Raw genomic sequence first — 10,659 nt, 5'->3', positions numbered from 1 at the left:
CTGTGTAGTAGCGACGTATTAGCAGTGTAGTAGCAGTGTAGTAGCGACGTATTAGCAGTGTAGTAGCAGTGTAGTAGCGAAGTATTAGCAGTGTAGTAGCGAAGTATTAGCAGTGTAGTAGTGACGTATTAGCAGTGTAGTAGCGACGTATTAGCAGTGTAGTAGCGACGTATTAGCAGTGTAGTAGCTGTGTAGTAGTGACGTATTAGCAGTGTAGTAGCAGTGTAGTAGCGACGTATTAGCAGTGTAGTAGCAGTGTAGTAGCGACGTATTAGCAGCGTAGTAGCGACGTATTAGCAGTGTAGTAGCGAAGTATTAGCAGTGTAGTAGCTGTGTAGTAGCGACGTATTAGCAGTGTAGTAGCGACGTATTAGCAGTGTAGTAGCGACGTATTAGCAGTGTAGTAGCGACGTATTAGCAGTGTAGTAGCGACGTATTAGCAGTGTAGCAGCGAAGTATTAGCAGTGTAGTAGCGACGTAGTAACGGTGTAGTAGAGATGTAGCAGTGTAGTAGCGACGTATTAGCAGTGTAGTAGCGACGTATTAGCAGTGTAGTAGCAGTGTAGTAGCGAAGTATTAGCAGTGTAGTAGCTGTGTAGTAGCGACGTATTAGCAGTGTAGTAGCAGTGTAGTAGCGAAGTATTAGCAGTGTAGTAGCGACGTATTAGCAGTGTAGTAGCGGTGTAGTAGCGACGTATTAGCAGTGTAGTAGCGGTGTAGTAGCGACGTATTAGCAGTGTAGTAGTGACGTATTAGCAGTGTAGTAGCTGTGTAGTAGCGACGTATTAGCAGTGTAGTAGCAGTGTAGTAGCGAAGTATTAGCAGTGTAGTAGCGACGTATTAGCAGTGTAGTAGCTGTGTAGTAGCGACGTATTAGCAGTGTAGTAGCAGTGTAGTAGCGAAGTATTAGCAGTGTAGTAGCGACGTATTAGCAGTGTAGTAGCGACGTATTAGCAGTGTAGTAGCGACGTATTAGCAGTGTAGTAGCGAAGTATTAGCAGTGTAGTAGCGACGTATTAGCAGTGTAGTAGCGACGTATTAGCAGTGTAGTAGCAGTGTAGTAGCGAAGTATTAGCAGTGTAGTAGCTGTGTAGTAGCGACGTATTAGCAGTGTAGTAGCGACGTATTAGCAGTGTAGTAGCGACGTATTAGCAGTGTAGTAGCAGTGTAGTAGCAGTGTAGTAGCGAAGTATTAGCAGTGTAGTAGCGACGTATTAGCAGTGTAGTAGCGACGTATTAGCAGTGTAGTAGCGACGTATTAGCAGTGTAGTAGCAGTGTAGTAGCGACGTATTAGCAGTGTAGTAGCAGTGTAGTAGCGACGTATTAGCAGTGTAGTAGCGACGTATTAGCAGTGTAGTAGCGACGTATTAGCAGTGTAGTAGCTGTGTAGTAGCGAAGTATTAGCAGTGTAGTAGCGACGTATTAGCAGTGTAGTAGCGACGTATTAGCAGTGTAGTAGCGACGTATTAGCAGTGTATTAGCAGTGTAGTAGCGACGTATTAGCAGTGTAGTAGCGACGTATTAGCAGTGTAGTAGCGACGTATTAGCAGTGTAGTAGCGACGTATTAGCAGTGTAGTAGCGACGTATTAGCAGTGTAGTAGCAGTGTAGTAGCGAAGTATTAGCAGTGTAGTAGCTGTGTAGTAGCGACGTATTAGCAGTGTAGTAGCGACGTATTAGCAGTGTAGTAGCGACGTATTAGCAGTGTAGTAGCAGTGTAGTAGCAGTGTAGTAGCGAAGTATTAGCAGTGTAGTAGCGACGTATTAGCAGTGTAGTAGCGACGTATTAGCAGTGTAGTAGCAGTGTAGTAGCGACGTATTAGCAGTGTAGTAGCAGTGTAGTAGCGACGTATTAGCAGTGTAGTAGCGACGTATTAGCAGTGTAGTAGCGACGTATTAGCAGTGTAGTAGCTGTGTAGTAGCGAAGTATTAGCAGTGTAGTAGCGACGTATTAGCAGTGTAGTAGCGACGTATTAGCAGTGTATTAGCAGTGTAGTAGCGACGTATTAGCAGTGTAGTAGCGACGTATTAGCAGTGTAGTAGCTGTGTAGTAGCGAAGTATTAGCAGTGTAGTAGCGACGTATTAGCAGTGTATTAGCAGTGTAGTAGCGACGTATTAGCAGTGTAGTAGCGACGTATTAGCAGTGTAGTAGCGACGTAGTAACGGTGTAGTAGAGATGTAGCAGTGTATACATATGGGCTGTCTGCTTTACTAAATTAAAATAGTCAGCCAGCTCCGCCCTCGCCCTGATGTTGCTCCGCCTTCGCCCTGATGTTGGTAACGGATTATTTTTAAATAAAGTTTGTATAAAGTAGAAGGTAGGACCATCGGTATATAACACAAACATGACGTCACTACTGATTTGCGTGGACAATGTACACACATGATTGGCTGCCGCTCCTTTGACGTCTCTGTCGTGCGGCACTACACCCATCTGCGCGGCATCTCGGCCTCAGAGTCTCGCACAGGTCACGTGACCGTCTCCACCCCCCGTCCGGCTCGCGTTCTCGCTAAGTTTGTCCTCCTCCGGCCGCCGTTTCCGGGTTAAAGCTGGGAGAAGCCGGAAGTGACGTCCCTTTCTCTCCTCTGGTGTCTGGAGCCGCAGCTGGTGAGTGTGTGAGGCGCGGAATCCGCTACCATCCTCCGTGTAGGTCGGGGCCGGCAGGGGAGAGGAGTGCGGGGGACCGGGCGAGGGGTGGAGGAGGCCGGGCGGGAGGGATATTTGTGGGGTGAGATGTGTGGAGGGTAACTGTTGTCTGCTTGTCTCCCGCAGGTCCCGGATAGAGCTGCAGCCATGGTGAGTCCTGTGTGTGCGGAGGGGGGGGGGTGTCACGTGGTATTATAGAGAACCTGTCCTGTGTGTGATGTCATCTTGTCACCCTCCCCCCCCCATATTCCTGTCCTAGATCTGTGTAGCCTTGTGTCCAATCTGGTGGTGGGGGGACACAGGTAGTGGTGGGGACGTGGCCCCCCGGAGGAGGTGGTGGGAGGACACGGGTGGTGGGGGGGACGTGGCCCCCCGGAGGAGGTGGTGGGGAGGACACGGGTGGTGGGGGGGACGTGGCCCCCCGGAGGAGGTGGTGGGGAGAACACGGGTGGTGGGGGGGACGTGGCCCCCCGGAGGAGGTGGTGGGGAGGACACGGGTGGTGGGGGGGACGTGGCCCCCCGGAGGAGGTGGTGGGGACACGGGTGGTGGGGGGATGTGGCCCCTGGAGGAGGAGGGTGGTGGGGGTTACACGGGTAGTGGTGGGGATAGGCACGCAGGTGGTGGTGACATGGGTGGTGGGGACGTGGCCCCCGGAGGAGGTGAGGATGTGGCCCCCAGAGGAGCTGGTGACAGGGGTGGTGGGGACGTGGCCCCCGGAGGAGGTGAGGATGTGGCCCCCAGAGGAGCTGATGGGTGGTGGGGACGTGGCCCCCGGAGGAGGTGGTATACCCTCGTATAAAGGGATGTGCTTCTCACCAGGGAGCCCACAGACTTCAGTGCAGGTTGGGGGTTAGATTCTCATACAACTACTGTGCACCGGTCTGGCTCTGCGATTGCTGTGGGTTCTACCTGAGCTTTGCTTCACTATCCCCCCCGACTTCCACAGCGACCTCCCAGTCTGCCTGTACTACACATACATGGCCTCAGGGAATGTCATCCGGATACTCCAGTGGTGGGGGGCGAGCCTTGGGATGGACTACTCCTGTCATCTTTTGGGCCGAGATACACTATATTGCCAGAAGTATTGTCCCCGCCCTCCGTATCATGGGATCTGGGTGTCCCAATCCCCTCCGTATCATGGGATCTGGGTGTCCCAATCCCCTCCGTATCATGGGATCTGGGTGTCCCAATCCCCTCCGTATCATGTGATTCAGGTGTCCCAATCCCCTCCGTATCATGGGATCTGGGTGTCCCAATCCCCTCCGTATCATGGGATCTGGGTGTCCCAATCCCCTCCGTATCATGGGATCTGGGTGTCCCAATCCCCTCCGTATCATGTGATTCAGGTGTCCCAATCCCCTCCATGGACACAGGTGTATACAATCAAGCCCCTAGGCATGCAGACGGCTTCTACAAACATTGGTGAAAGAATGGGTCGCTCTCAGGAGCTCAGTGACTCCAAGCGTGGTCCCGTGATAGGTGGCCACCTGGGCAATAAGTCCATCCGTGACATTTCCTGGCTACTAAATATTCCACGCTCAACTGTTAGTGGGATTATAACAAAGTGGAAGCCACTGGGAACAACAGCCACTCAGCCACCAAGTGGTAGGCCACGTCACATGACAGGGCGGGGTCAGCGCATGCTGAAGCGCACAGTGCGCAGAAGTCGCCAACTGTCTGCAGAGTCAATAGCTAAAGACCTCCAAACTTGGTGTGGCCTTCAGATGAGCCCAACAACAGTGCGTAGAGAGCTTCATGGAATGGGTTTCCATGGCCGAGCAGCTGCATCCAAGCCTTCCATCACCAAGTGCAATGCAAAGCGTCGGATGCCGTGGTGTAAAGCATGCCGCCACTGGACTCTAGAGCAGGGGAGGCGTGTTCTCTGGAGGGACCAATCACACTTCTCGGTCTGGCAATCTGATGGACGTGTCTGGGTTTGGCGGTGGCCAGGAGAACGGTACTTGCCTGACTGCATTGTGCCAAGTGTAAAGTTTGGTGGAGGGGGGATTATGGTGTGGGGGTGTTTTCAGGGGTTGGGTTGGCCCCCTAGTTCCAGTGAAGGGAACTCTTAAGGTGACATTTTGTACAATTTCATGCTCCCAACTTTGTGGGAGGAGTTTGGGGATGGCCCCTTCCTGTTCCAACATGACTGCCCACCAGTGCACAAAGCAAGGTCCATAAAGACATGGAGGAGCCAGTTTGGGGTGGAGGAACTTGACTGTCCTGCACAGAGTCCTGACCTCAACCCCATAGAACACCTTTGGGATGAATTAGAGCGGAGACTGCGAGCCAGGCCCCCTCCCCCGACATCAGTGCCCCTCCCCCGACATCAGTGCCTGACCTGACAATTGTGCTTCTGGAAGAATGGTCCAACCTTCCCATAGACACCCTCCTAAACCTTGTGGACGGCCTTCCCAGAAGAGTTGAAGCTGTTATAGGTGCAAAGGGCGGGGCCAACTCAATATTGGACCCTACGGACTAAGACTGGGGGGCCATTAAAGGTCATGTGTGTGGAAAGGGCGGGGCCAACTCAATATTGAACCCTACGGACTAAGACTGGGGGGCCATTAAAGGTCATGTGCGTGGAAAGGGCGGGGCCAACTCAATATTGAACCCTACGGACTAAGACTGGGGGGCCATTAAAGGTCATGTGTATGCAAAGGGCGGGGCCAACTCAATATTGAACCCTACGGACTAAGACTGGGGGGCCATTAAAGGTCATGTGCGTGGAAAGGGCGGGGCCAACTCAATATTGAACCCTACGGACTAAGACTGGGGGGGCCATTACAGGTCATGTGCAGGGGAAAGGGCGGGGCCAACTCAATATTGAACCCTACGGACTAAGACTGGGGGGCCATTAAAGGTCATGTGTGTGGGAAGGCAGGCGGACCAATACTTGGGGCAATATAGTGTATATATGGGGGGGTGGGGACAATACTTGGGGCAGTGTAGTGTATATATGGGGGGGGGGGACAATACTTGGGGCAGTGTAGTGTATATATGGGGGGGGGGGACAATACATGGGGCAGTGTAGTGTATATATGGGGGGGGGACAATACATGGGGCAGTGTAGTGTGTATATGGGGGGGGGACAATACATGGGGCAGTGTAGTGTGTATATGGGGGGGGGACAATACATGGGGCAGTGTAGTGTGTATATGGGGGGGGACAATACATGGGGCAGTGTAGTGTGTATATGGGGGGGGGGACAATACATGGGGCAGTGTAGTGTGTATATGGGGGGGGGGACAATACATGGGGCAGTGTAGTGTGTATATGGGGGGGGGGGGGGGAATACATGGGGCAGTGTAGTGTGTATATGGGGGGGGGGGACAATACATGGGGCAGTGTTGTGTGTATATGGGGGGGGGGGGGACAATACATGGGGCAGTGTAGTGTGTATATGGGGGGGGGGGGGACAATACATGGGGCAGTGTAGTGTGTATATGGGGGGGGGGGGACAATACATGGGGCAGTGTAGTGTGTATATGGGGGGGGGGGACAATACATGGGGCAGTGTAGTGTGTATATGGGGGGGGGGGGACAATACATGGGGCAGTGTAGTGTGTATATGGGGGGGGGGGGACAATACATGGGGCAGTGTAGTGTGTATATGGGGGGGGGACAATACATGGGGCAGTGTAGTGTGTATATGGGGGGGGGGGACAATACATGGGGCAGTGTGTATATGGGGGGGGGGACAATACATGGGGCAGTGTAGTGTGTATATGGGGGGGGGGGACAATACATGGGGCAGTGTAGTGTATATATGGGGGGGGGACAATACATGGGGCAGTGTAGTGTGTATATGGGGGGGGGGGACAATACATGGGGCAGTGTGTATATGGGGGGGGGACAATACATGGGGCAGTGTAGTGTGTATATGGGGGGGGGACAATACATGGGGCAGTGTAGTGTATATATGGGGGGGGGACAATACATGGGGCAGTGTAGTGTGTATATGGGGGGGGGGGGGGGACAATACATGGGGCAGTGTAGTGTGTATATGGGGGGGGACAATACATGGGGCAGTGTAGTGTGTATATGGGGGGGGGACAATACATGGGGCAGTGTAGTGTGTATATGGGGGGGGGACAATACATGGGGCAGTGTAGTGTGTATATGGGGGGGGGACAATACATGGGGCAGTGTAGTGTGTATATGGGGGGGGGGGGACAATACATGGGGCAGTGTAGTGTGTATATGGGGGGGGGGACAATACATGGGGCAGTGTAGTGTGTATATGGGGGGGGGGACAATACATGGGGCAGTGTAGTGTGTATATGGGGGGGGGGACAATACATGGGGCAGTGTAGTGTGTATATGGGGGGCACTCTGGGCTTCCCCAGTACCTAGAAGGGGGTATCTGTGTTTTCTCTGGTCTCCAGTGCTGGGCTCACCCTGAGGCTGTGTATTACGTCCTGTTATGTTCTATATAGAAAATCATAGACTGGAGGCCCAGGGAGATGTCAGGGTTAAGGGGGGGGGGGCATTTCCTTTACAGACCCCCTCCCAGGAGCGGACATGATCCCCTATTGCCCGGGGGCCCCATGATCCCCTATTGCCCGGGGGCCCCGTGAGTTGTTAGTCCGCCCCGCCCCCTCCCCACCCTCTCCTGGCGGGTGCCGTACAGTGAAGATGGTATAGGGGCTCATTTTTCGATGTCTGGCCCATAGGTTCGCCTGCGCCCCCTCCTAGGGGTACAGGGAGGTCCTCTCTGCAGGGATTGGAAGTCCTGAAATCCAACTCTTCTGTGTTTTGTCTTTTAGCCTCGCAAAATCGAAGAGATCAAAGACTTCCTGCTGACGGCCCGAAGGAAGGACGCCAAATGTGAGTATTCACTGCCAGACACAACTACTGACCCCCGTCCAGATCGGAGTCCTCGGCCCAGTCCTGATGAAGAACCTACAAACCTGGTCCTGGTTTCTGGTGGTTCATCTGTCACAGATCTGATTGGCTGTATCCTGAGGGGTAGATGCTGTCCTAGCTTGTGGCTGTAGTACTGGTTGATGTACCATTTGTGGGGTGGATCTTGGTGGTGCTCATGTTTAACCCCTTCAATACCGGGCACTTACCCCCCCCCCCCCCCCCCCCGCCGCGCACACACTCCTGTCCAGGCCAATTTTCATCTTTCAGCGCTGTCACACTTTGATTGCGCGGTCATGCAACACTGTACCCAAAACTGAATTTATATCTTTTTTTTTTTTTTTCACAAAAAATAGATTTCTGTTGGTATTTGATCACCATGGGGGGGGAGGGGTTATTATATAAATGGAAAAAAGAGAGCCTGTTTTGATGCAGAAATGTGGATTTCTTAGAGAAACACCAGGACAGATATTGTCCCCAAATCTCAGCTCCACGTAAGTGTGAAGTGCAGCCAAAACAGCCGGATTCTGAGATCTGATTGCTGGAACAAACCCAGAGGTGCCACTTTGGACTGTTTATCACAGAAGCACAAGTGTGTGTGTCTGTGGCCCCGTGTGTCTGTGGCCCTGTGTGTGTGTGTGGCTCCCCCTGTGTGTGTGTGTGGCTCCCCCTGTGTGTGTGTGTGGCTCCCCCTGTGTGTGTGTGTGGCTCCCCCTGTGTGTGTGGGTGTGTGTGGCTCCCCCTGTGTGTGTGTGTGGGTGTCTGTGGCCCTGTGTGTGTGGCTCCCCCTGTGTGTGTGTGGGTGTCTGTGGCCCCGTGTGTGTGGCTCCCCCTGTGTGTGTGTGGGTGTCTGTGGCCCCGTGTGTGTGGCTCCCCCTGTGTGTGTGGCTCCCCCTGTGTGTGGGTGTGTGTGGCTCCCCCTGTGTGTGTGGCTCCCCCTGTGTGTGGGTGTCTGTGGCCCCGTGTGTGTGTGTGGGTGTCTGTGGCCCCGTGTGTGTGGCTCCCCCTGTGTGTGTGTGTGGGTGTCTGTGGCCGTGTGTGTGGCTCCCCCTGTGTGTGTGTGTGGGTGTCTGTGGCCCTGTGTGTGGCTCCCCCTGTGTGTGTGTGTGGGTGTCTGTGGCCCCATGTGTGGGTGTCTGTGGCCCCGTGTGTGTGGCTCCCCCTGTGTGTGTGTGTGGGTGTCTGTGGCCCTGTGTGTGTGGCTCCCCCTGTGTGTGTGTCTGTGGCCCCGTGTGTGTGGCTCCCCCTGTGTGTGTGTGGGTGTCTGTGGCCCCGTGTGTGTGTGGGTGTCTGTGGCCCCGTGTGTGTGTGGGTGTCTGTGGCCCCGTGTGTGTGTGGGTGTCTGTGGCCCCGTGTGTGTGTGGGTGTCTGTGGCCCCGTGTGTGTGTGGGTGTCTGTGGCCCTGTGTGTGGCTCCCCTGTGTGTGTGTGTGTGTGGGTGTCTGTGGCCCCGTGTGTGTGGCTCCCCCTGTGTGTGTGTGGGTGTGTGTGGCTCCCCCTGTGTGTGTGTCTGTGGCCCCGTGTGTGTGGCTCCCCCTGTGTGTGTGTGGGTGTCTGTGGCCCTGTGTGTGGGTGGGTGTCTGTGGCCCTGTGTGTGGCTCCCCCTGTGTGTGTGTGGGTGGGTGTGTGTGGCTCCCCCTGTGTGTGTGTGGGTGTCTGTGGCCCTGTGTGTGGCTCCCTGTGGGTGTCTGTGGCCCTGTGTGTGGCTCCCCCTGTGTGTGTGTGGGTGTCTGTGGCCCCGTGTGTGTGTCTCCCCCCCGTGGGTGTCTGTGGCCCTGTGTGTGTCTCCCTCGTGTGTGTGTGTCTGTGGCCCCGTGTGTGTGTCTCCCCCCTCCCCCCCATGGGTGTCTGTGGCCCCGTGTGTGTGTGGGTGTCTGTGGCCCTGTGTGTGTGGCTCCCCCCTCCCCCCCGTGGGTGTCTGTGGCCCCGTGAGTGTGTCCCCCCGTCTCCTCATTTTAAAGCTTCCCTCTTCCTCACAGCTGTGAAGATTAAGAAGAACAAGGACAACGTGAAGTTCAAGGTGCGCTGCAGCAAATATCTGTACACTCTGGTCATCACCGACAAAGAGAAGGCAGAGAAGCTGAAACAGTCCCTTCCTCCCGGTGAGTCCGCCATGTCTGTTCTCTGTATCTGGGGTGTGACTCTAGTCCTTTTAGAGGGGGGGGGGGGGGGGGGGTGTCGGTCAATAAATTGTTCTTGGAAGGCAGAATTTCCAAAAGAGCCTTTTTATGGGGGGAAAAATTTTGCATGAAAGCTGAGATCCACGAATTCAGCAACTTTGCAAGAACTGCAGGCACACCATGAGAAGTCCAATTAGGTGCATGTAACCTCCTGGACTTCTATCATGTGACAGGTTTATTGCGCTCCCAAAGCTGTGAGGAGAGAAGATAACAGCAGCTACGCCAGCCCCTCCCCTCTGCTGCCCATTCACAGAAGCCTTTGTATTTGAACGTGTTCAGAATATACAAAGGCTTCTGTGAATGGGCAGGGGAGATGCAGGCACAGCAGTTCCAGAAATTCTTCCCTTAAAGGAACTGAGACCACAGCAAGCGGTGCTGATAGTGATGTCACGTCCCCGAATCTGCTAATTTGATTGGATAAGTGGAAGGTGACGGAGATCATCCCTCTGCTCTCTTCAGCTTGGCTGTTGTTGGCACACATGCAGCACATGGTCAGCTTCTATCGTTGCCTGTTTTTGTTTTGTTTTTGTTTGTTTTTTTTTCCCCAATTTTGCTTTTAGCATCACTTGAATGCATTGGCTTCATTTTGCGATGTGGGGGGCGGTAAACTGTCCCGGACGACTTCTAACCATTTTTCTCTCTCTGTTGCAGGTCTGTCAGTGAAAGAACTGAAGTAAATCCTTTCCTGCTCCTTTCCTTGTTCAATAAAAAATGTAAAAACCAAAATGAATGACTTGGATGTCTTGTTATCAGAAAGCGATGGGGGATTCTGTCTTCCGAGCCGGCGGTCGGCTGCTGGAAAAGTATTTGTTCTGTTTTCATGTCACTTCATGTCGGCGAGCTGCCTGTGTGTGACGGACAGGATTGTGCTTTATATTTAAAGTGGAATTAAACGTTCGATGAACCATTTGTAGTCTTTGTGCCGCCAGTCTGGGCAGATGTACAGGAAGGCAGATTGTATTGTT

General features: G+C 53.7%; 1 protein-coding gene across 2 annotated transcripts; it reads left to right on the top strand.

The window, feature by feature from the left end:
* Nucleotides 1–2,491: 2,491 nt before the first annotated feature.
* RPL38 (ribosomal protein L38) lies at nt 2,492–10,420 on the top strand. 2 transcript variants are annotated; one of them, XM_089667749.1, is made up of 5 exons: nt 2,492–2,609; nt 2,775–2,798; nt 7,419–7,479; nt 9,494–9,616; nt 10,346–10,420. In XM_089667749.1, exons 2-5 carry the CDS (start codon nt 2,796–2,798, stop codon nt 10,369–10,371), a joined length of 213 nt encoding a protein of 70 aa, XP_089523875.1. In that variant the 5' UTR covers nt 2,492–2,609; nt 2,775–2,795; the 3' UTR covers nt 10,372–10,420. The 2 variants fall into 2 exon arrangements, with proteins under 2 accessions (XP_089523875.1, XP_089523876.1); XM_089667750.1 differs by having other exon boundaries at nt 2,578–2,648.
* The last annotated feature ends 239 nt before the right edge of the window (nt 10,421–10,659 follow it).

Source organism: Staurois parvus, unplaced genomic scaffold (genome assembly GCF_062004578.1).
Source record: "Staurois parvus isolate SC_StPar_1 unplaced genomic scaffold, SC_StPar_1.0 ptg003548l, whole genome shotgun sequence".
Taxonomy (NCBI): Eukaryota; Metazoa; Chordata; class Amphibia; order Anura; family Ranidae; genus Staurois; species Staurois parvus.
Note: the sequence above shows the minus strand (reverse complement) of the source record. Positions and strands in the feature narration are given on the sequence as shown.

What these genes read in the sequence shown, in the direction of transcription:
- RPL38 (XM_089667749.1), top strand. An exon ending in CCGAAGGAAGGACGCCAAAT is followed by an intron (nt 7,480 to 9,493) that starts GTGAGTATTCAC and finishes TCTTCCTCACAG; the next exon opens with CTGTGAAGATTAAGAAGAAC. An exon ending in GAAACAGTCCCTTCCTCCCG is followed by an intron (nt 9,617 to 10,345) that starts GTGAGTCCGCCA and finishes TCTCTGTTGCAG; the next exon opens with GTCTGTCAGTGAAAGAACTG.